Genomic DNA, 24,740 nt, shown 5'->3' with positions numbered 1-24,740 from the left:
GAATCAGTAAAATAGTCCTAGGAGGAAAACAAGCCGCGAGGCACAGTGGAAGCGAATCCTTTGGACACAGCAGTCAGTGATGTCACACTCCGAGTGGGGAGCACGGAAAACAGGTGACAGACTGGGTCAAAGTGTAGGGGCAAAGTTTTCTGAACAGAGGGAGCCGCTATGGTAGAGGTGAGGAGGAGGAGGAGGGAGCAAGCTGTGGAGTTGATGGACAACAAGAAGGTCAGAGACAGAGGGGTGGGAAGGAGATCGGAGAGGAAGGTGGGAGCAGATCATGCAGGGCCACGTGAGGAGAGGCAAAGTGTCTCCACTTTATTCTACCTGGATCTTTGGGAGGGTGTGGGAGGGTGTGGGATGGGGCAGGAGGAGGAGCGTTGGTGGTAATTAGGAGGCAGGTGGACCTCTGGAAGTCATCCTGGTCTACATGGTGAGCCGGTCTGAACAAAACGTTGCCATGGCTCTCTGGTCTATGCAGCCTTGCAGGAGGTGAGAGGACATAAGGAACAGGGACATAAGGAGGGTAGTAGCCGTCACCCTGAGGAGACAGTGGTGGCAGTCGTGGAGGTGAGAGAGATGGACACATTCGGGGCATATTTCAGGGAGAAAATCGACAGGCCTAGGCTGTCGATGGGCTGGATGGATGGGAGCGGAGGAGGAAGTGGAGCCGGAGGTAGGATCCTGAGGTGGGTGGGCAGGAAAAATCAAAAGTGTTGCTTTGGATGTGTGAGGTCTAAATCCATCCTCAAGAGTTATTAAGTCTGATGTCATTCAGACAAGGTGGAGTTAGGGGGAGACTAGGAGCTACCAGCATGAAGGTGGCCTTGAAAGCCATGAACCAAGGGCCTGTCAAGGTCATGCACCTCCCCACAATAAATGCTGCACATGTTCTGTCATGGATTCCAAAAGAAAACCTGTCCACACCTCCTTCTCCTCGGTTCTCACTGCGATTTAAGGTCACCGGATTCAGTTATCTACCGGATGAGGACCCTTCTGTAGATCTGGTTCACAGTATTCTATTCCTGTGGAAAGTCTACCCACATCCCCTGTTTCATTGTTGAAGGCATTTTCTTTAGGTACCAGAGGCTTGGTTCTCCCCTAACAACCCTCTGCCCTCTTGGAGAAGTCTGCTCTTTTTTTTTTTTTTTTTTTTTTTTGGCTCTAACACTAGGGAGAAGGTGCAGAGGAGAGAGACCATGTTGCCCACATGCTTCTCTTTCTCAGAAGCTCCTGACTGCATTGACCACACGCATCCTGTCTTCACAGCTGTGTCTCCATCAACATCTGTACTGTGCTCCTAACAACCTGTCCATCTAGTTCAGTTTCTCTTCATCTTCATCCCTGGCCTCAGTTCTCCAACTTTCTTGACTTTGCCGGCGTCAGCCTCTCTCCTTAGCCACCCCTGGAAGAGGCCACACCTCCCACCTCAGCTTTGCTTGGAAGCAAGGTTGCCTTTCAAAGCTGGACTCTGGGTGCTGGAGACATGGCTCAGGGTCAAGAGAGTGTGTTGCTCCTACAGAGGACCAGAGCTCAGTTCCTGGTACTCAGGTCAGGTGGCTCGCAGCTGTCTGTAAAGGGCTCTGGTCTCTCTTTGGGCCTCTGTGGCCCCTCACATACACGTGCAAACACTCTTTCTCACACGTAAATTAATAATAAAATAATTCTAAGAGTTTGATATCTGAATTCTCCCTAGTTAGAACCGCCCATCCCCCCATTCTCTTCTCTCCACTGAATTAATTCTCCTCTCTTGACGCCCTAGCTTCCCTGTCTTACATTTTTGTTTACATTTGTTTATTTTGTGCAGGTGAGGGGAACACATGTTCCAGCACACGTGTGGAGGTCAGAGGACAACTTATGGGAGTCAGTTCAGTCTTCTCTTTCTGCCTTGTGGTGCCAAGGGTCAATACAGGTCATCGGGGCCTGGTGTGGTGGTGTGCTGCTTTAATCCCAGCCCTTGGGAGGCAGAGGCAGGCGGATCTCTGAGTTTGAGAGGAGCCTGCTCTACAGAGCGAGTTCAGACCAGATGAGGCTGCAGAGTAAGACTTATCTCAACAAATGCCTCTCTCTCTCTCTCTCTCTCTCTCTCTCTCTCTCTCTCTTTCTTTTTTTTTTTTTCAAGACAGGGTTTCTCTGTATAATGCCTTGGCTGTCCTGGGCCTCAAACTCAGAGGTCTGCCTGCCTCTGCCTCCCGAGTACTGGGATTAAAGCGTGCTCCACACCGCCTGTTTGATTTAATTTGGCCGTGCACGTTTACCTGCTGAGCCATCTTGCCAGCCCCCTCTTCTCTCTTGTTAAATGTTTTTTGGAGGTGGGGACTTGAGACAGGTTCATGTGGCCCTGGTTGGCCTTGAACCCAATATGGCACGGAGGTTAACTTTGAATTGCCAATCCTCCTGCCTCCACCTCTCAAAGGCTAGGATTATAGGCATAAGCCACCGTATCAGGCTTCTTGTTGGATTAAAAAAAATCGTGTGCTTTCACATGTGTGTCTGGAGGTTGGTGGGCAGCCTCAGGGGTTGGTGTTACCTCCCTCCTTGTTTGAGACACATTCATGTCTTTGTGGCTGCACACACCAGGCTAACTGGCCCACAAGTGTCTGGGGATTCTTTTCCCTCCTCACCTTCTATCTCACTGTAGGAGTGCTGGCATTGCAGACCTACACAATCCCAGCCCAAGTCCTCATGCTTATGGGGCCAGTACTTACCCATTGCACCATCTCCATCCCAGCCATCCCCCAGCCAACCCACTCCATCCATCCATCCTTCCATCCATCCATCCACCCACCCACCCACTCATCCACCCATCCATCCACCCAAACATCCATCCATCCATCCTTCCTTCCATTCATTCATCCATCCATCCACCCATCTATCCATCCATCCATCCACCCACCCATCCATCCATCCCATCCAAACATCCACCCATCCACCCAACCATCCATCCCATCCCATCCAAACATACATCCATCCATCATCCATCCATCCACCCACCCACCCATCCATCCACCCATCCATCCTTCCATTCATTCATTCATCCATCCATCCCATCCATCCATCTCATTCATCCATCCATCCATCCATTCATCCACCCATCCATCCATCCACCCATCCAAACATCCATCCATCCATCCATCCATCCATCCAAACATCCACCCACCCACCCACCCATCCATCCCAGCCACCCCCCAGCTCTTCTTGGTTTTGTTTACCACAAAGGACAGGCCTAACAATTTCAGTTACACTCTCAGTCTTGAATTTATTACCCACCTGATATTTTACCAAAAAGACCTTGAGATGTCAGTCTGAGGAAATGAAAAGGAATTTTCTGGGTTTTCCTCTTGAGCTGCCACACACAGAGAGGCATCCCAAGGGGCTGCTGCTGGGCTGGGCTGGCTGCCTAGCAGGCTCCAGGTACTCCATACCCCTCTCATCCTTGACCCGATGACTTCCCTATCAGTTGTTGGCCATGCTGTTATCTACATCATTAAGCTTACGTCAAGTCCACAACCTTTCATGGTCTGTCTCCCTCACCTCTTCCTTTTTGCCCTCCATGTTATTAGTGCTTCTTGGGAGTATTTTTTCTTTTCCAAGATTGATCCTTCAATCTGTACTCCTTGATGTGCCTTCCTCCCATCCTCTTCCTTATGTTCCCAGAGTTGCTCTCATCTTACATATCTTCCCTTTAACAAATATATTCAGTGTTAGTTCCCTCCCTGGAATCTTTCTCCCACCCCTTCCCTCTCTATGTGATTTTCAGAATACTAGACCCCTTGACTAACAGAAACCAGTAAGATTTTCCCCCGTCATCAAAATTTGTGGGTAGAGAAGATTCCTGTCTTGTCTTCACCATTCTTTGTACCCACCACCCCTCGCCTCACCTCCCACTCATTCCTCAACGTGAAAAGCAACTCTTCCTTCTAATAAAATGAAATGCTCTCTCTCAAAATTCGTAATTGCCTAGTTTGTGAACCTACAAGATCCTTTCAATTCTCACCTAACAGATCTCTTTGCGATCTTGCTCCTGCTTCTCTGGCTGTCCCCCGCCCCCTCCTTGTTGGCTCTTCTTCCCTAATCATTCTCAGGGCTTCTCTGGGTCACTCCTGCTTCTCCACTCAGAGGGTCACCTCGACTGGAAGGAATGGTGCCCGAGAGCTCAAGCTCCACACCTCATTGCTGGAAGTGCCGTGCTAGCCAGCCTGCCCGGAGCACTTCAGTACTTTAGGCGGACACGCCTCCACGGTCACTGTAGACTTGACCTGTGTGTCTTTGTCTCACTGGGCTAGAGTTCTGTGACAGTGGCCTCCGGGCTACCTCATCATGTAGCAGTGCCTTGTCTGAGTCCACGGAACTCTGTGAAACTGAACTCCTGTCTGTCCCCTCAGTCACGCACCTTCGTGCTTTCGGCCACCACCACCCATCCAACCCTTCAGGCGGCTGAAACTGGAGTCAATCTAAGACCTTCCCCACTCCCCCAACAACCATTTGTCATATCATCACGTACCTTTGAAGTTTACAGAATATTCCTTTTATATGTTGTTGTCTTTGTAGGTGTGTATGAAGGGATGCATGTATGTTCATGTGTGCTGGTGCACATACATCTGTGTGCATGCGTGTGCAGAGGCCAGGGGCCAATCTTGGTTGTTCCTCAGGAGCCATTCACCATCCCCCTCAATGCCCACCCCTTGAGATGGGGTTTCTCTGCGTAGCCCTGGTTGTCCTGGAATTAGCTCTGTAGCCCAGGCTGGCCTCGAACTCAGAGATCACCTGCCTCTGCCTGAGAGTGCTGGGATTAAAGGCATGTGCCAGTACCACCTGGCTAAAACAGTTTAATTACATTTTTATGTGTTGTATGCATGAGTGCCACAGGGCACGTGTGGAGGTCAGAGGACACTTAGTGGGAATCAGTCTCTTCTTCCACTATGTGGACAGAACTCAGGCTGGGTGGTGAACAACACACCTGCCTCTGCCCAGTCCACCATGGTTTTTGTTTTTTTTTGAGCGAGGGTCTCTCACTGGGACCTGGGGCTTCTTGACTATGTTAGGTTGGCTGGCCAGAGAGTTCCTGGGACTCTCCACCTCCCCAGAGCGGGGACTACAAGCATGCACCACCAGCCTGACTTTTTCTGAGGGTACTGAGGATCAAATTCGGGGCTTCTCATCTGCAGAGCGAGCACTTCGTGGACTGAGCTATCTCCTCAGCCCTCTCCCCTCCCCAGCTGAGACCACTGCAGTTATTGGACTTCAGTAGGAAGCTCACAAGTGAGAGGCATTGAATCTTCATTTCACTACCTTTGAGCTCCGCAGGTTACAGTTTTATAAAGGGAGGGTCCACACCTACGTCCTGGAGAGATGCTGACAGTGTAGGGATGAAGGGTGCGACCTCTTTCCTTACACCTCATAAGGGCCATAGCTCCTGCTGTTACACATGTGAACAAGAGAAAAGCATATGAAAAAAATAGTTTTGCAGCAGGAGCCTTCAGACATGAAAACTCAAAGCCCTAATTGGTGTCGGTTTTTAGGCTGAGATTTGATAACACGAAAGGAACAGCTGTGCAGAAATGTGACCGCACAGAGGTCACCTAACAGATGCAAAGGCGGGGCACTCAGCCAGGCCCATCCACTGTCAGGACCGTCCTAAGGACACTCCTCCCTCCCAAGACCTCTGCAGAAGGGTTTGTGGCCACTGTCAGACAGCATGGACCAAAGAATTCATTACATGGGAAACTGGAGGGACAGGGAAGTTTTATGGGTGGTCCTTGGAAGGAGTCCTAGCTTCAGTAACCAGAGACCAGAGTTCCAGCGAGTGGGAGGCTCTGGGAGAGGTGCAAGGGCTGAGACTGGAGAACAAGAGGATGGCACAGATCTGCTTCTGGGTCCCTTCAGGAAGAGCACTCAGCCGGCCACTGGGCCCTATCTTGGGAGATCTGTCTGGAGTCCCCGGCAGGATTACAGTGATTGGAGACGGTGAGCTAACACAGCGGAGACTCGGCCTGGCCCTGCAGCGCCCGCCCGCCCGCCCGCCCGCTCTCAGCTTCATAGCTGCCCAGGGTCACCATCCCAGTACCAGTCCCGATTCCCGGCCCTCAGCCTTCTTTGCACACACCCCTCAAACCTGTGCTTCTTCACTTGAAGATGCTCAGCTCATATCGGCTCTCGCCAGCTCACGCCAGCTCACACTGTTTCCTGGCTTCTCAGCCCATGCAGGCATTTTCACTGTCCCTGCCCTCTGGGGAGCCTCCTGTCTGCATCCCATGGGCCTTGCTATGAAGGCTGCTCTTCCTGCCTTCACACACTGGGGTATGGGTATGTCCCCAGAGGCAGGGTTTGAATTCTTTGGTTACATGTTACTCAGCTGAACTGGGCCAAACAGAAGCTCAGACCCCTTTCCTAATTTAACTGAAACCCACCCCCACCTCAATCCCCGGGCTGACATCCCATCTCTAGTTTCTTTCCTAACCTCTTTTCTCAAATTGAGCCCCGAAGTACCCCACCCCAGAGATCCAACTCCTGGGCCCAGCTTGATGGAAGGGACACAATTTCCACAGCAACTACTGCCCCACAGCAGGCACTGAGTCAACCTTGGGGATCCCTGAACTCCCTCCCCACCCCCACCATGGGGGACAGGATGCCTGCTGCCTGGTACCAGGGGGTCAGAGGAAGCCGGGGCCTCTGGGACTCAGTATTTTTATCAGCCTAGGAAATGAGAGATGCAGAAGCGGAAACCATGTGGTCAGAGAAAGTGAACAGCTTCATCTCAGGGGAACCCCCACCAGGGCTGGGGGCCAGACACCGGGGGGATAGAGAGGGAGGTCTGCCAGGCGGGGGAGGGGGTGTCAGCATGTTTTGGTTTCATGTAATTCATGTAGAGGAGAAAACCAAGTGTTTCCAGTCCACACGCCGGCTGCTCCTCTGGACCCCAGCTCAAGGATCCTGACTCTATCATGGGCTCTTTGCATAACACTTCCGAAATCCCCAGCCTGTGAGAGGAACCGGATGCCTGGGCTGCTCACAGTTCCAAGACTCTTCTCCGAATCACAGCAGCTTCCTCTCACAGAGCTCTTCCTCCCGCTGCCTGGCCTTGGGCCTCTTCCTAACCTCCCCAACATCTCCCCAGGTCTCAGGCCCACTGCATGTTTTCAGCTTCTTCTTCTTCTTCTTCTTCTTCTTCTTCTTCTTCTTCTTCTTCTTCTTCTTCTTCTTCTTCTTCTTCTTTTCTCCTTCTCCTTCTTCTTTTGTTTTTTCGAAACAGGGTTTCTCTGTGTAGATTTGGAGCCTGTCCTGGAACTTGCTCTGTAGACCAGGCTGGCCTCGAACTCACAGAGATCCTCTGCTGGGATTAAAGGCGTGTGCCACCACCGCCCAGCTTTCCAGCAGCTTCTCCCTGCGCAATGCCGGGACCCTCCAGCAGGCCTGGGCTGTAGCGCTGATGGTCCCCTTTCAGATCACACACAACTAACTGCACACTTTCTTCTGTCTTGCCTCTACTTTAAAGCAAACCAAACCAAACCCCAAAAACCTGAGTCTCAGTTGTGTCTCAGGCGTTGGTAGTGGGATCTGCCTACAATGTCTCCATTTCCAGAGAGCCGCTGAATTTCAACAGTGGTAATGGATGGATTTCCCGCTCCATCTTCCATGTCTCAGAGCCTTTCTCTCTAACCCCTCGGACCTCAGCTATGGGTTCTTGGGAAGGAGATGTTTATGTGGAAGGCCAAGCCTGGGTTGCCCAGAGCTGAAGCCCAAGTTTAGGGTTGGGGAATCGAACAGTAGATGCCGGGATTGGAGCCCCAGAGAGATGAGACTGAGAAACCAGGGAAGGAGCGGCCCATGAGCCCGGATAGGCTCGGGTGTGGATCTCTAGTTGCCCAAGAACAGACAACCCAGGTTACATAATCTGGCCCTTTCCGGCCTCCTTCCCGCTTCTAATTTTAGCAACTGAAATTCCCTCCCCCACAGGCTCTTCCTCCATCCCCTTTCTATTCTCTATCCTCCTAGGTCCTTATGGTCCCCAGCCCTGGCTGCCCCCAACTCAGTTCATTCAGTGACTCAGCAGAGGGAAAGCCCTGTGTTGGGGTAGGGGTGCGAGCGGGGAGGAGGATGTGGTTCTGGTTGGGGAGCACGAAGGGGGGTGGGGGTGGTTTGTTCCCCTTTTCTCCACTGTTCACATCTGTCTTCAGCTGCAGGCTGTGGAGTGGTCAGGTCCCTGGGGAGGGAGCAGGGGGGTCTGAAGGACAAGCGCGGCCTCCGCCTTCGGAGGGACCTCATGCCAGGGCAGGGGCGGGGGGCTTCTGGTCTCTATTGACAGCAAGCGCTCCCTGTCTGACTATGTGCCGCAGGTGTGTGGGAGCTGCGGGTTTCAACAGTTGGGCGGGAAAGGAGATGTCATGGGTGATGAAAACCATAGCAATGGAAAAAGCAGAGAAGACTCTGGAGTGAGATGTGGAACCAGGTCTTATTAGGAAATGGCAGTCAGGAGCGGTGGCAGAGCCTCCCCCACCCCCTCCCCACCCCCGCATCCATTACGTGAGCCTGCCCCATATCCTCTCTGTGCAGTAGCGGCCTCTTGTCCATCCCCATCCATGACCTTGCTCCTCTTCCTGCCTGTCCTCGAGGCTACAGCCTCACAGGTTCTTGCTCATCCCCTAGGGTCACTTGAGGGCTTCTGCATGGCGGTTCAGGGCCTGAGAGAGGGCTGTCACGGCTCCCATCACACGGCCCAGCTCACAGGTCTCAATCTGGCTTCGGAATCGCTGCAGGAAGCGGTCAGGGTGCCATCGGACCTGCTGGACTCTCAAGTACCTCCTCAGAGCCCCCTGTTCCTCCAGAGGGGGACCCCTGGCCACCAAGGCTGCAGCCATGGCCTCTGGGTCCCCTCCACCAGGGCAGGGCCAGGGCACATCACCAAAGCGCCAGAGGCTGCCCCGCCCCGCCCCTCGTGGGTGCTCGGCCCTGGGCCCAGGCCTGGGAGGCTCTGTCCCTCTGTCCCTTTGAGCCTCTTGAGCCCTTCTGGCTCGGCTCTCACGCAGTTCCTCCTCCTTGGCCCGGGCTCGCTCTCGGAAAAGCCGCTGTTCCTCCTCTTGCTGACGCCAGCTGTGACCGGAGCCCCCAGCCCTTGGGGGTCGGCAGGATCTCTCGGCCTCCAACTGCTGCCGCCGCCGTTTCTGGGCATGCTCTCGAGCCAGGCGATCTGACCAGGCTGAGAAGGACTCGGGCTCCTGCGTCTCATGAGAAGCATCGTCTGTTTGGGAGGAAGGAGGAGGGTGTGGGAGAGAGGCTGTGATTAGATGGACAAAAGAGAATGAAACAGAGGACACATGCAGAGGCCCTCGGTGGAGAGCTCGGAACGCCGCCGGGGAGAGAGGGCAGCTGTTGGCCGCGGTTGGCTCCTCACCTTCAAACCTGCCGATGACCTCCTGCCACTCATCCTCCAGCTCGCCCTGCAGCTTCTGCCGCCACTCTCGCTCCTTGGAAATCTCATCATCCTCTTCCTCTTCAGCAGAATCCCAGGGGGGTCCCCAGCCCAGAATCTGCCCAGGAGTCTCCCCATCCTTATTCTTTATCCCCATGGCAGAGGGGCAGCGACTGAGCAGCGGCAGGAAGAAGTCCGTGTAAGCTAGGGGCAGAGAGAGTGCGCAGATCAGCTGGGGCTCCAGCCCGGACGGGGTCACCACCGGGGGGCTCTAACTCCTGGGTTGGGGAAGAACCACCCCTGAGTTCACGTGAGCACAAGTGTGGAAGTTTAGAATGTTGTGACCTGTTCCCCACAGAAGACTCCAGTTGGCTTCAAGCACTGATGTAGCAGGTGACGTTTTCTGGCCCCAGCTCCTGCTACCTAGGGCAACCTCAAATTCTTTTGACTACTTTTTATTTTTGGCTTGAAACTATTACCACTATATACACATTCCTAACTATGGTTCTCACCCAAGACTACACATTAAGATTACCGACAGGCGGTGGTGGCACACACCTTAAATCCCAGCACTCAGGAGGCAAAAGCAGGTAGGTGAGTCTTGAGTTCGAGGCCAGCCTGGTCTACGGAGTGAGTTCCAGGACTGCCAGAGCTACATCATTGACCCTGCCTCCAAAAAGTAAATAAATAAGAACAGTAATAGAGAATATCAAACACCATGCCTGTATCACTACAAACATATAAGCACATTTACATTTCTACCCAATAAAGCTGAAATAAATGTTTTTAGCAGAATTTCTCCGCCTTAGCCAAGGAAGGGAGGGGCAACAATGAGTGTGAGCCACACGGATGCTGCCAGCGGCAGACACCTCCTTCTAAATGACTGCTGCCCGAGGGGGGGGGGGAAGACAATGGGCGACTGCTGGCCAAGTGGGGGGGAGTAGGAAAGAACCAAACATCTTGGGTACCTGTTTCTGAACCCTGATCTCACCAGGTAGAGACTACAGGGGCTGCCAAATGCCATGTGGCTTGCTCCCCCCTACCTCAGTGAAGCCCACCAGCTGGGCCACCAACTGCCTCAATTCAGGAGCCAGAGGCAGGTGAATGGGGCATCTTTCCTGCCCTGTGGACCTATCTTGTCTCCTAGAGTAGGAAGAGATGGGACGCCAGGCCTGGCTGGTTCCAGGAAGTACTGTTCACCGACCAGGAGGATGGCACAGAAGCAGGCTGACCTGTCATTGCCAGGAAGATGGAAGGGCCTGCCCTTGGCTACCCAAGGTGCCAATCCCCTCTGAAACCACATCAGGGTGAGGCAGGTTTCCTTAGCGCTGCTGTGACCTGCCACAAACCCTCCCAAGCTGTCCCACTTACCAACTATCTGCTGGGCTTCTCGCTTTCAACTTCTCCCACCAGGGCTCACCACGGTGTGTGTACAGGCTGTGTGAGAGTGTATAGTGTGTGTGCATGTGCGTTCAGGCTTGCATAGGTTTAACTCATAGGACTTTTGATTTTGTTGTTGTTGTTTACCAACACACCCAGCATAAATTATAACTGCTAACAGTTTGCTGCAGCCCCCAGTCCTGCCTTGGTCCGTGTAAATGCGTGCATGGCAATTTATCTGGAGGCTTGTGACCACACACTGTGCACAATTACTCAGAGGTATGCTGCAACCAGCTTGGAACTTGCTTTTTAAAATATTTTTTTTCTGAAATACCCAATTTATTTTATTGGCTATGGGATGGTGTGTGTGTGTGTGTGTGTGTATGGTGTGTGTGTGTGTGTGTGTTTTGAGAGAGGGTCTCATATAGCCCAAGGTGTTCTAGAACTCACTTTGTAATTGTAGCCTAGGCTGGCCTCAAACTTGTGATTCTCGTGCCTCTGGCTCATGTGGCCTAGGTCTGTATGGGTCAACACATTCCACTTAAATTACAGAACACCTGGGGCTCCCACATCACACCCGGTCAGATACACCCCAAAGACTGACAGGAGTCAGGAGTAAATTAAGATGGAGCTGCTCGTCTGGTGTTTTTGTTTGAGACAGGGTCTCACGACGTAGCCTAGGTTGGGTTGAAACTCACTCATGGCCTCTCCTCCTCACAGCTTTTTTCATTTAGCACCTTATATTTTTCCACCGGAATCTACTGTCTTACTCTCTCTGATGATGGTAATGAGTGCTCCGCTGTGAGCCGAGACACAGACTTCTCTCCACCCCTGCCTGTTAGACCGTGACTACAAAAACCTGCAGCCTCAAACCTGTATGTCTGTGGACTTGGCAGTGTCTGCTTAGGGGAGATGTTCTGAGTCAAAGCATGTATAACCTGCCAGTGTGCCCACCTTCCTTTACTGTACACGCATGCCAACCTTTCCATGCTGCTAATGGGACAGATTAAGGATGGTTTTATTAGGCCAGGCATAGGCCTTCATCCCACTTGGGAGGCAGAGGCGGGTAGATTTCTATAAGTTTGAGGCCAGTCTGATCTACAGAGTGAGTTCTAAGGCAGCCAGAGATATGCAGAGACCCTGTCTCAAAAAAAAAAAGTTTTATTAATGAATTTATTTGTTTTTTTAGTATTTCTGGCTACTAGTATTTATTTTGTGGATGACCTGTTCATATTCTTCATTTTCTTCTTAGGAATTTTTTTCATATTCATACAGATATGAAAGATCTTTGGTTTTTGTATGTATAGCCTTGGCTGTCCTAGAACTCTGTAGACCAGTCTGGCCTCAAACTCAGAGATCCGCCTGCCTCTGCCTCCCAAGTGTTGGGATTAAAGGTGTGCCCCACCTCGCTTAGTTTAAGAAAGTCCTTTTTATACGACCATTAAAACACAGTCTTTTCTCCCTTTCTATCCTTTAAAAGTTTTTAATTCTCTACCAAAATTTTCTTCTTGACTTCATTTCAGCTTTAGGAAGATTGGTGTCAGCAGAGGGCAGAAGAAAAAGTCAGACCCTCTGGAGCTGGTGTGATAGGCAGTTGTGAGCTGCCCAGCCTGGGTGCTGGGTGCTGGACCCGGGGGTCCTCTGAAGGAGCAGTGTGCCCTACTGACCGCTGAGCTGCCTCTCCAGCCACTAAACCAACTTTTCCAATGTTCATTAGCAGAGTCTTTTCCTTCCTTCCCTCCCTCCTTTTCTTTTTTGAGATAGGGTCTCACCATGTAGCTCAGGTTGGCCTAGAATTCAGAGACCCGCCTGTCTCTGCTTCCTGACTGCAGGGACTAAAAGGTATGTGACATCATGTTTGGTCAACATGTACTTATATTGACCAAAAATGTATATATATGAAAAAGTTTTGTGGAAGAAACATTCACTTTCCCTTAATAACAAAAGCAGGATTCTCTCTTCACATCTAACAGCACAGCACTTCTCCTGACAGCGAGGGAGGCCGCACAGCAAAAGAAACAGGGTCGGGGGCTGGAAGTGCAGCTCAGTGGTAGAGTACTTGCCTAGTGCACGCCAACGCCCTGGCTGGAGCCTCAGCACCACAGACAAGAACAACACACTCCTGCAGATCATCTCTCTGTCCCAGCCAGACTTTCTGAACAAAGAGACCCAAGGGTAACCAATGTTTCACTTTCTTGGGGCAGTGAGCCCCCTTTTCTGGCCAGTTATTTGTGTGTCTCTCTTTGAGGTCAGTCTGGCCTGACCAACTGGGTTTCACACCGCGAGTCAGGAGGTCTCTGTTCTCGGAGGATGCCCTGCTTTAGAGCAAACCTCGGTCAAGTCAGTACTGGAAGCAGGGAGGGCTGCTGCCCTCTGAAGACACCTTTGGGGCGAGGCTGCCCCTCTGGTAGGATACAAGACAGATTTCATGACCCCTGACTCACCCTGAGATATATTCTCAAAAACTGGTCTCAATTCTACCTTCAACTTCTCAAAAAACAAAGCAAACAAAACCGTATTTTCCTTTGTAACAGAACTCGGCCCTTGTTTCCACTCCCAGATGAGGAACACTGGCCACAGACCAGTACACTGAGTTATAACCCTGTCCTACAACTGGATCTTTTCGCCATAATTTTTTGAGGAAAAATTCCAAGATTCCTCCTATCCAGTACTTCATGGCCTCAGCATGGGACCCACAGGTGCCTCCCATACTGGCCTGCCTTGGACTCAGCCTTAGCTGACACCCCGACGGACGGACGGCCATGCGTGCTCCCCTCCACCTCCAGCTTGTGCCGCCATCACCTCCCCAGGCAGCCCCACTCCCACCTCCCCTCCGACTTCTCCCCATCTTCCCCCTTCTCACCCACACATTCTCTCCCTCACACACTCATCCAAGGACTTCACAGGGGGAACCCAGGGAATAATTATCACCCCCCCAACATCTGTCCCCTTGAGGAGGCAGCTAGCAGAGACCCCAACACTATCAGGTACGTGTCCCCGTCCCCCTGATGGATCTGTCCCAAACACAACTGCTCTAGGTCCAGCCTACCATCACTGGGCCATAGACTCTCCAGTCCTCACCACCGGACGGCCTCCCCTCCCCTCCCCTCCCTTCCCCTCCCCTCTATCTATCTATCTCCCCCGCCCCCCACCCTCCAGGAAAACTAACCATTTGCTATTTCCTTCAGTTTTTTAGGGATCCAAAACTTCCAACTGCAGGGTCGACACACAACGTTCTTGGCTGTCTCTCCTGTCTTGTGCTTAGACTAAGGCAATGTCCTGTCCAAGGTCAGTGTTATCCTTGCCAGCTTTGACAGGAATGGAACACGCTCAACTTTTTTTTTTTAATTTTCATTTTTTCGAGACAGGGTTTCTCTGTGTAGCTTTGCGCCTTTCCTGGAACTCACTCTGTAGCCCAGGCTGGCCTCGAACTCACAGAGATCCGCCTGCCTCTGCCTCTCAAGTGCTGGGATTAAAGGCGTGCGCCACCATTGCCTGGCTTTTTTTTTTTTAAAGCATAAAATAGCTTTTTAAAAATCCAAGCGGGGGTGGGGGGTGGGGGAGACTAGGCAGAGAGGAGGGGGCGGAAACTGGGGTTGGGATGTAAAACAAACAAACAAACAACAAACAACCCAAAAGAACCAATGACAAGGAAAGATTTAACAATTATAAAGCCTACATGTGTTCAACAGACCTAGAAATATAATAATCCCAGTCCTGAAAGCCGCATCTTCGTCATCACCGTCATAATCAGGGGTGCTGTGAGACTTCCTGGCAATGTGTAAATATTCTGCCCTTGACTTTACCCCTTCTCTGTAGCGTTTATTATTTGCTGGAGATGGAATCCTGGTATCAGTGCTTGGGTCGAAACCCCAGTCTGCCCATTCACTGTCCACCCAGTACTTAAACACTCCGTTTCTTTTCTCACTCATAGCACAAAGATGCTAACAGTATTTGTGTCCTGGTTTTATGGTTGGGAAAATGTTTAGTAAGGTTATAATAATAAGCACACAATCACTTTTGGCATCTGACTGATTTTAATTGCTCCTGATACTGTACAGTAACCTATAGAAGATGAATATGGAATAAAGATAGGAATTTTTGTTAAAAAAAAAAAGAAAGAAAGAAAGAAAGAAAGAAAGAAAGAAAGAAAGAAAGAAAGAAAGAAAGAAAGAAAGAAGGAAATCTAAGCAGCAATAAAGACCCTGGGCAGACCAGAGTCTCACAGTCGGATGCCGTGTCTGCAGGAAATCCCAGGCTGCTGCCTCACGTCACGGACGCAGCTGAAGGTTCAAGTCTCTGGTAAAGAAGCAAATACAGAAAAAGACAGTAATCGGGAGAAGCGGAGGCCAGAGTATGGAGAGACGCTTTGGGCGAGGAAGGTGAGAAGGAAAAGGGTATTTTAGAAGAAAGTTTGTATGTGTCAACTAAGATTCTCCTAAGATAAAGTGACTGCACTGTTCCAAAACGGAAAAGAAAGAAAAGGGCAGAGCTAACAAGTGTGAGTGTGCGGGAGACGCGAGTGAGTCACAAGGTCTGCAGCAGCCAAGGGCCGGAGAAGGCGAGCAGCGTGTGCTGGTTAGCGCCACTGAAACCAACATCAGCGCGGCACCCACCCACAGCTACGGCCCAAGCTCTGCTTCTTAGGTCTCCTGAGATGCTCCGCGCTTAAGAACACTTGCCAAAAGCCAGCCTCAAGAGACAAGAGTTTTGTTTCGTCAAGCGATCGTTTTCTGCCGAGTTTGTCAGGCTTTCCGTTACTTTGAAAACTGAATTTTGACAAAACTAGGATTCTGCTCATTTAAAAACTCTGTTTTCAAGCCAGGCGTGGAAGCACACCCTTTAATCCCAGCACTTGTAAGGCACAGACAAGAGGATCTCTGGTCCAGGATAGCCCAGTCTATATAGTGTGTTCCAGAAGAGCCAGCACTATGTCGAGACCCTGTCTCAGAGCACAACAACAAAAATAAGTAAAGTAATAATAATAATTAGTATTAGCACAAAACAAAATCCTACCACCTCCTTCCCAGGAGTCTCACCTTCGTCTTCCAGGGGAGCCAGGGCTCACAAAGGCCTGCAGGCCATCATTCAGATACCTGGCTGCAACCACAGAAGGCACCACACCAGGTATTAAGTACCAACAGCTGTCGACTTTAAGAAATGACTAAACAGATTTATTTTTCAGAGCGTGCTCAAGGTAAGGTGCAAGGCAGCTGTATTAGAACACCAGTTAAGGGCTGATCCCTTTCTTCAAAAGGGATCCCATGTCCCAAGTGCCAGCCGGAGACCAGTGAATCCTTGGGCCAAGGACAGCTCTGGGCTTTGGAGAGGTCCGAGAGGAGCGTTCACACGCACGCTGACCTATGCTCTACCAGGCTAACCCTTTCTGGAGCTGCCACAAGAAATGTCCCCAGGATGTCCTCACGGCCTGCCATGCTCATCCTCGGCTCAGCCCGCACCATCTGCTCCACGTCCCAGTCAGCACACATCCCTTGGTTTCTCCTGGGTCTCAGCGCCTCTCCCTTCTACAGCCTGTGCAGTGTAGGAGACCCATGCCAGGGAAAACTAAGAAATAGATCTTCATGCACATGTACCCTGCTCGATAGTTCTAGAAGATACTGGGTGGTAAAAACAAAAGGCTTCCCAGGTTACCACTGTCTCAGAGGACATGAGTCCTCTATTCCGACTTCCCTGGTCCCTTCATTCTGGCAATGACCTGACTTTCATTCCCAGGACCACTCAGAATCAGCAAGGCCTCAGAATCCAGCATCCAGCGTCATCTCTCTGCTACTGGGCTCCCTCCATCTTCTAGAAAGGTCGAGAAGGCAGATCCAACAGTGACGAGACCTCACCAGGCTGCACCTAGACTCAGTGGTCTTGGTCCTCTCACCTCCCAGTCATGCCTGTAAGACCTGGCGTTATTCTCTAGCCCGTGGCTCACCTCAGCCCTTCTTCCAGGAAGGCCTCTTAGACCAGACACCCATCGTCTGTCCCAGTGTGCTATGCTAAGACAAACTATTAAGGCTGCCCCTGAGTACCAGAGTAAGAACAGCGCTAAGCTAGATTTCAGTTTTGGGAGCATCTCACATTAACCCAGGAATTGGGTCTATCATAAAATTCTCCCTTACACCAGGCAATGGTGGCATACACCTTTAATCCCACCCAGCACTCGGGAGGCAGAGGCCAGTCTGGTTTATAGAGTGAGTTCCAGGCAGCCAGGGCTACACAGAGAAATCTTGTCTCAAAAAAACCACTACCACCACAACCACCAACCACCAAAAACAACCCTCCCTCATGATAAAGGCCTCTTGATGCTCCGTGGACTGGGCCCTATCAGTTCCCCTCTGCTTCAACTGCAGCCAAACAGTGAGGCCCGCCACTCGGGCTTAAGTTCAGGGGTAGGGCTGCTCTGGTAAAAGATCAAGCTGTCTATTCCTGCACAATGCCTGGAAATCCCTCTCTCCTTTTGGGGAGAATCAGGTGAAACCTGCCCTCAAACGCCCCCAGATCCTAATGAATAGCCAAGATCATTTCTCTCTCCTTGCTGAGTTCTAATGATATAATTTTTGAAATTCTCTTAAAAAATTAAAAAAAAAAACTTTTTTAAAGATTTTATGTGTCTGAGTATTCGCCAACATGTATGTATACCACATGTGTACCTTGTGTGTACCTGATGCTTGCAGAGGTCAGAAGAGGGGTCAGATCTCCTGGAACTGGAGTTACAGATGGTTGTGAGCTGGGTGCTGGGAACTGAACCCGGGTCTTCTGCAAGAACAACAAGTGCTCTTAACTGAGCAGCCCTCTCTCCAGCTCAAGCTCTCTCTTTCTACCCTCCAGGCACTGAGGGACCCAACCTATTTCAAGGAATTCATCCTGTCTCTGTTCCCTCAAAGAGACCTCTTAAACTACCTGGGTGGCCCCACCTCTTCTCCCATACCCCAATATCTCAGACTCCCGAGACATACACAGGGCTTCTTTCCATCCTAATGGTCACTACTGTCATTACTGGACTCACTAATTCTCACCTGTAGTCCCTCCTTCCTGCCCTTAGTGTCCTCAGCGCTCCCTACAGGCCCAGAGTGACGGTGGTCTTGTGTGAGGGGCCATTCATTGTTATTTTGCTCATGTTCTATTGAGCAAATTCTTAAGGAACCAACTCCTCACCTAGAAAGGCACCATCTTTGCCCAGGCTGGGTCTGAGACTCAACCCACATAATCCCGTCTAGGGAAGGCTCTCCCGTATTTGAAGCTTTCCTATTCTAACTTACAATTATTGCAAGTCTCAGAACCACATGACCCTCCCTGGGTGCAGATGTTTCTCACCCCTCATTGCAGCCAGAAACAAAACAGCTGCCCCTGTCTAACCCAGAGGTCTCAACCCGCCTCCTGGCTGGGGCAACTCCCAGCAGCTCTCACAGACGCTTTCTTGTGTTTAATTCTGCGTTGTGTTTGGCCCCTGCTTACTCAACCTCCTGGTAAATCAATGTCTTGCTGATTTCAGGTCTCAGCTCCAGATGGTGCTGCCTCAGGGCAGCAGCCACTGATCGAACCCCCTGCCACCCCAGGACCTCCTGATCTAGTGTCACAGTCTGACCTCTGGTCTCCCTCAACAGCAGCTCCACCTCCCCTCTCCAGAATATTTGATGTCCTGTGGTCTCAGGACTCTATGACAAATCAGGGTTGCCAGCAAGGGCCCCCTCAGCCCTGAAGCAAATCCAGAAGGTGGCCTCCATCTTTTGTGACCCTTGTGTATGGGGTGTGTGGATGCTGTTCTGTGCTGGGTAGCTGCACAGGGCGGGACTCCAGCAGGGCTGCAGCTGTTTTAACTGTGGGGCTGGGAGTGTGGACCGCTGGTACAGTATAATGCTTGCCACGAAGCGGGAGACCCTGAGTTTGCATCCCCAGCATCCATATAAAGCCAGACGCTGCAGCACACACCTGTGATCCCAGCGCTCCCACGGCAAGGTAAGACGTGGAGACAGGCGTCCACATACACTCACAGACCAGCTAGTCTGGTGTTCACAGTCAAAAAGAAACAAGACACCATCTCAAATACAATGGAAGTTGAGGACCAACAGCCAACTGTATCCTCTGACCTCTATACACAGATAGAAAAATAAAACTAAATTTTAAATGAATAATTAAGCTTAATGAGCCTTGGCTGCAGTCTATCTTAGGGTGTCACGGTATCACTGTAGAGAATTCTCTTTAAAGAGCAGGCTCAGGATGTCTAGTCTGACCCCTAGTAACTCATAACATCTTACAGAGATACAGTCCCAAGAAGAAATAACTTATGCTGTAAAATATATCCCACAATAAAGGAATGAATGTCCACCTAAGCAGGCAGACATGAACCCACACAAGTGTCCCATTCCATAAGACCTTCACAACCAGGGCACCATGGTGTGAAAACGCTCCCCACTGCCCACACAGACCTGGATGCCTACATGTAGACAGCTCCTCTCCACTGTCTATAGGTAGCAATAAATTCTCTACTGCCTCGGGTCGCTCCCCAACCCCCACACATAGGGTTTCACGCAGCTCAGGCTGGCCCTGAATTGCCTGTGTAGCCAAGGCTGGCCTTAACTCTTAATCTTCCTGCCTCAGCCTTCTGGGTGCTGGGATTATAGGCACGAGCCACCATGCCATGCCTGGCTCTGGTAAATTCTTTCAGCACCCATTTCCTGACAGGGCAAGGGTTGTGAAACCTGCACTAGGGTGACAGATCTGTGGGTGTGCAGAAGGCGAGGCTGGAAGGGCAGGTGGAACATAAACCGTGCCTAGTCATTTTAAAACAAGGCTGCCTCTGCCTCTGCCTCCGCCTCTGCGGTGCAGATCCAGTGCATGGTTTGTCTGCTGCTGTGCTGACACAGAACACAAGTGCAGTGAGTGTTAGATACAGATAAAACAAGCCCAGAGGTTCCGGCTGTGTCCCCGCCACTGGGGACGCAGTCAGGAATACCCCAAGGTCAAGAGCTGCCGAGGCTACAGTGTGGCCACTGTCTCCAACTAAAAGGAGGAAAAGCAGGGCCGGGGATGAGGCTCAGTGCTTTGCCTGGCCTGTGTGAGGCCTTGGGTTGAAGTCCCAGAACCACGAGAAAAGAAAGCGACAATAAGCTGGCTCATACCTATAACCCCCAAACTTAGGCAGGGGGACCCACAGGCAGAGGATATACATCTCTGTACATTTGTGGTTAGCCTGGTCTACATATGGAGTTCCAGAAAAGCCAAGGCTAGAGAGAAACCCTGTCTTTTGTTTTTGTTTTTGTTTTTTTTTTTTTTGGTTTTTCGAGACAGGGTTTCTCTGTGTAGCTTTGGTGCCTTTCCTGGAACTCACTTGGTAGCCCAGGCTGGCCTCGAACTCACAGAGATCCGCCGGTCTGTGCCTCCCCAGTGCTGGGACTAAAGGCGTGCGCCACCACCGCCCGGTGAGAAACCCTGTCTTAAAAAAACAACCAAACAGGCAAACAAAACCTTCGGGACAACAAACCCAAACACCAGAATGATTGTTTGTTTTTTACCCAAAAAACCCTGAGGAAAATACTGTTTGTCGGTGTTCACGCACACCTGCTCTGTGCCCAGGATGGCTGCCGTCTGACACGTGCTTCCCTGATGGGCCTCTCTGACAGCTCAGACTGCTCTCCCAGAGGCTCCAAAAGTTACCAAAGCCTAAAACGGGGAGGCCCTCTTCTGGCCTCCAGTGGGTATGACAAGCCCGCCCAGTCACTTCAGTGCACTTGGGCATCCTCAGACTCCTGCTCAGCGAAGACATCTTCACTTACTAACCCAACTGTTATCTCCAAAGCAGCTGGCGGCTTAATGAGATGGAGATGCCAGAGTTAGAGCGCCACCTGGTGGCGGGACTGGCAAGTGGCGGGAAACCGCCTGAGAGGCGGCCAGGGTTTGGGAGAGGTATGGCGGGAGGGAGGGAGGGAGGGTTTCCTCTTTGGAACATTGCAACCTCCCAACTGTGACGTTTCAGACAACTTCCTGAACCTCCTAGAAAGGCCTCACTTTCGTCACCGCGTGTGAAATGTTTCACATGCTTCTCAGAATCCATACAACGATGGAAGAACCTTCTCCACCATCAGGAGCTGCTCAGTCGAGTTTACCTGAACCACATGAAAACAGCATACTTATCATTACGTAGCAAAACTGCAGCTAATCTATGGGCCATGTGCTCATCACAATCTCCATTTTAGAGGCAAACAGGCGCCCCAAGGTAAGGGTGCAGGTCCCAGAATCCGCACGCAGCTGCCCCACCATGCTTTGTCACCGTCCAGGCTCATGAAGGCATTCCTAAGAATATTTTAATGGCTAAATCTACCTTGGGTTACAATTGGTCTCTGGTCACTTAGACCAGACATAAATTTCTATGGTGAACTGGTCTCTGGAGCAGCCATAAATTCCATAAAAAGTGACCCTGAACTAAAGGTTAACTGTCCGTCTCTCCACTTCTGAAAACAACTTGCTTGCTGCAGATGTCCAGAGCTGCCTTTCTGTACATACATCACAACTGCATTTTTTGCCTTTAAAAACTCAAACAAATTGGAGGTCAAGGCTGCCCCCAGCTCGCTACTCTGGTTGGAACAGTCCCTCTGGTGGTAAATAGACTCAGACTTATTCAGGCAACTCTGAAGTTTTTCTCTTCAGGTACCCTGTTAAATCAGCCAGCAGCTGCTGCCGGCACCTGGCAAACTCCCTCTCTTTAAGCTAAATAACTAACTACAGCACATGCCAGCCTGCTTTACTCATGTGAAGCAGAATTAAAGAAAAGGATTTTTTTTTTTTTTTGGACTAAGGAGAGGCCAAGCTGGGGATGAGAAAAGGGGCAGGCGGCGGGCTGGCGCTGCTCACATTCTCCAGTGCTCGCTTGGAAGGCAGTCAGTCTCTTGGTGGACCGACCTCCCCCCCTAGTCAAGAGGCTGCTCTTCACGGAGCTGCTTCTGATATCACTGCAAAAACAACATCTTCTGTGTCGTTTTTAGAACACGGGATTTGATAGCGCTCATCTGGAAGTATGCTGTCTAGAGGAGGGCACCCGGCTGGGGAAGCTGGGGCCGGCAGGGCAAGCACACACAAGTCTCTGGTAGAAAACATCTGGGCTCGGCAGGATAAACTCATCACCATGGCCTCCATTTAAGTTAGATTTGCTTGTTTGCTTTTTTGAGAATCTTAGGCCTGGACCAGACTGGCCTTGAGGTGGACCCCATCCATGCTCCTGAGTGCCGGGGTTACAGGAGTGCATTGTATTTTCCCGTATTTCTAGGTGGCTGGGCTGTTTCTGGGCGGGTTATCTGTACAAACTGGAGAATAGAACGGGGCTGTTCTCACTGTGAGGCCATTACCACTGATTTGAGATGTTCTGTTGTTATTTTGAGAAAGGGTCTCTCTCCAATGTCGCTCTGGCTGGCCTGGAACTCACTATGTAGACTAGGCTGGTGGTGAGCTCAGAGTCCAGACTGCCTCTGTCGCCAAAGTGCTGGATTAAAGGCCTGGGCCACCAGCTTTAACTTCCATTTTTGTTACAGAATTTTGGTGGAGACTGGTCCCCAGGGTGTTTCTGTATTTCAGAAGTATAAACCAAGGACCACAAATCTGTTCATAACATATGAACCCGTATCTCCAACACAACTCCACACCAGGTTTCACCTCCGCTGGCCATCTCAGCTCATCATGTGACTCACAGCAGGGATACTTTGTAAGATGTTTGCGGGGAATCATAAAGGTTGCTATTGTTTTAATTCCACACCGAGAGAAGCAATCTAAGCTGGGGGTGGAGGGGGCGAACTTTTTAGAGGTGAGATCTGACCCAGCACAATCAACCTCAAGGCTGTGCCACAGGCAAAGAGCCATCAAAGGAACAAAGTAATCACTGACCCTGAAAGATAGGCAACGCAAAGAAAAGGGTGCAGGCTGGGTGTGGTGGCTTCTGCGGGCAATCTCAGCACTTGGGATGCTGGGTAAGACTGTGTGTATGAGGCCAGCCTGAAATACACAGCAAGACCCCAACTCAAAACAACCACCCCTTGCCCCCAAAACCCAACCGGGTCAACTGCTTCAACAGGTCCCGGGGACCAAATAACTAGCTTATTTCCCAACTATGTTTGTTGTTGTCGGAGACAGGATCTTCCTATGTAGTCCTGGAACTCACTGCGTAGACCAGGCTAGCCTGGACTCGAACTCACAGAGATCCTCTTGCCCCTGCGTGCTCAGGTCAAAGGTGTGCGCCACCACACCAGGCCTTTATTCCCAATCGATAGCTGGCTTCCGTTCCAGATCGATCCGATCGGCCTCTCGGGACCGGTCCCCGCTGACCCACTCACCATCAGGGCCCTGGCGGGCGGCAGCGTGCAGCGCCGTGTCGCCGTGGCGATCCTGGTGGGCAGGGTCAGCCCCGAGACGCAGCAGCAGGCACAGGGCCGGGGCATCGTGGCGGGCACAGGCCCTGTGGAGAGGAGGGGGCTGCCCGGCATCCACATCGAGGCCGGGATGCCGCTGGAGGAGAGCCTGGGCTCGCACCAGCCGTCCTGCAGACAAGTACCGCCGGAAGCGTCGCTCTCGGCGTTGCCGGCGGGAAGCAGGGGCCATGGAACTCTTGGGCTGCGGAAGAAGTGGGAGAGGGCAGCGTGAGGACCCAACGCGGCTCTCCCTCCGCCGCAGACATGCCCTCCTGCCTCCCTGTGCTCCCCTCACATCTCCAGCCGGAGATGAAGCCTGTTCTAAACGCTCATCCCTTACCAGTTGACAGGGGGTCGGGGGGGTCGGGGAGGATGGAGTTAGGGGCCGAGGCCACAGATTAGATTTTTGGTGTCGTTTTTGAGAAAATGATACATAATTGTTTTAGGGCTCCAGGGCCCAAGGGAAAAAAGTTAATTCTGAACTTTGGAGGGTTAAAAAGAAATCAAGTAAGGCCAGATGGGGGAAATGTTCATCAGCCCAAGTCTGAGCTGCAGAGAAGTCCCAAAGGCAGAGCGGTCTAGACAGCGAATGCAATGTACCCGGCAGACAGACGTGGAGGCGCCGTCCTCGGGGGCCCGGGGGCAGGGCCCACTCATCAGACCTGCTCCCCGCCCCCGAGGACCCTCGGAGCTGGGGGCCGAGGCCTGGGCTGGGGACGCTCCGAGGAGGGAGGCGCGGAGGGAGGCGGCACTCGGGGCTGGCGGAAACGGCGCCAGCGCAGACGCGAGTTTCGGGCGGAAATGGACTATGAGGCCCATCCCGGAAATCGTTCCGCCCCGAGTGGGTGACTCGTGCTTAGGCCTCCGGAGGGGAAACAAGGCGAGTGCAACACAGGGTCCTCCTGAAACCGGAAGACAGGATTAGCCGCGGGGCTACGAAGGCGAAGCTGGGCCCCGGAGGCTGGAGGGCTAGTTTGAGGTTTATCTCGGACCCCTCGCCAGGAGAGAAGGGGTAATTAGTAACGGATTAATAGAAAAATGAAAAGAGAAAGAGAGCAAAGAGAGGAAGTAAAGGTAAATTACAGAAAAAATTTCATCCCAGCCCTCGGGAGGCAGAGGCAGGCGGATCTCTGAGTTCGAGGCCAGCCTGGGCTACAGAGTGAGATCCAGGACAGCCAGGGCTACACAGAGAAACCCTGTCTCGAAATACAAAACAAAACAAGAAAGAGAGAAAGAGAGAGAGAGAGAGAGAGAGAGAGAGAGAGAGAGAGAGAAATCACAATGAGGCCAAAATAGACAGGTAGATCCCAAAAGAAAAGTCCACGAGACGACACTACGAAGACAAACGTAGGGCGGGGCAGGTGAAATGTGTGCACACGGTCGGACTTGGAAAATGTTTAAAAAAAAAAAAAAGATGGAGACTGAAGAGGGGGTGGGGCGGAGGGGGCGCGGAGGCAGGGGAGTGGGAGTGTGCACCCACCGCCCCGTTCTCCAGGCACATCCTTACCTTCCCACCCCATCCTCGTCGTCTTTGTGTCCCTGAGACCACC

At 51.6% G+C, this 24,740-nt stretch overlaps 1 protein-coding gene across 2 annotated transcripts; it reads right to left on the bottom strand.

The window, feature by feature from the left end:
• Nucleotides 1–8,433: 8,433 nt before the first annotated feature.
• On the bottom strand, nucleotides 8,434–24,719 carry Nfkbil1 (NFKB inhibitor like 1). 2 transcript variants are annotated; one of them, XM_028887920.2, is made up of 4 exons: nucleotides 24,698–24,719; nucleotides 23,116–23,392; nucleotides 9,392–9,613; nucleotides 8,434–9,238 (listed from the first exon to the last, which is right to left on the bottom strand). In XM_028887920.2, exons 2-4 carry the CDS (start codon nucleotides 23,378–23,380, stop codon nucleotides 8,649–8,651), a joined length of 1,077 nt encoding a protein of 358 aa, XP_028743753.1. In that variant the 5' UTR covers nucleotides 23,381–23,392; nucleotides 24,698–24,719; the 3' UTR covers nucleotides 8,434–8,648. The 2 variants fall into 2 exon arrangements, with proteins under 2 accessions (XP_028743753.1, XP_028743752.2); XM_028887919.2 differs by lacking the exon at nucleotides 24,698–24,719 and adding an exon at nucleotides 23,791–23,993.
• Nucleotides 24,720–24,740: the final 21 nt, after the last annotated feature.

The sequence above is a fragment of the Peromyscus leucopus genome, chromosome 16_21 (genome assembly GCF_004664715.2).
Source record: "Peromyscus leucopus breed LL Stock chromosome 16_21, UCI_PerLeu_2.1, whole genome shotgun sequence".
Classification (NCBI taxonomy): domain Eukaryota; kingdom Metazoa; phylum Chordata; class Mammalia; order Rodentia; family Cricetidae; genus Peromyscus; species Peromyscus leucopus.
Note: the sequence above shows the minus strand (reverse complement) of the source record. Positions and strands in the feature narration are given on the sequence as shown.

What these genes read in the sequence shown, in the direction of transcription:
- Nfkbil1 (XM_028887919.2), bottom strand. Translation starts at nt 23,847, where the DNA reads ATGAGTGGGCCCTGCCCCCGGGCCCCCGAGGACGGCGCCTCCACGTCT. An exon ending in CCTCCACGTCTGTCTGCCGG is followed by an intron (nt 23,393 to 23,790) that starts GTACATTGCATT and finishes CTTCTTCCGCAG; the next exon opens with CCCAAGAGTTCCATGGCCCC. An exon ending in CGCCCGCCAGGGCCCTGATG is followed by an intron (nt 9,614 to 23,115) that starts GTGAGTGGGTCA and finishes CTCTGCCCCTAG; the next exon opens with CTTACACGGACTTCTTCCTG.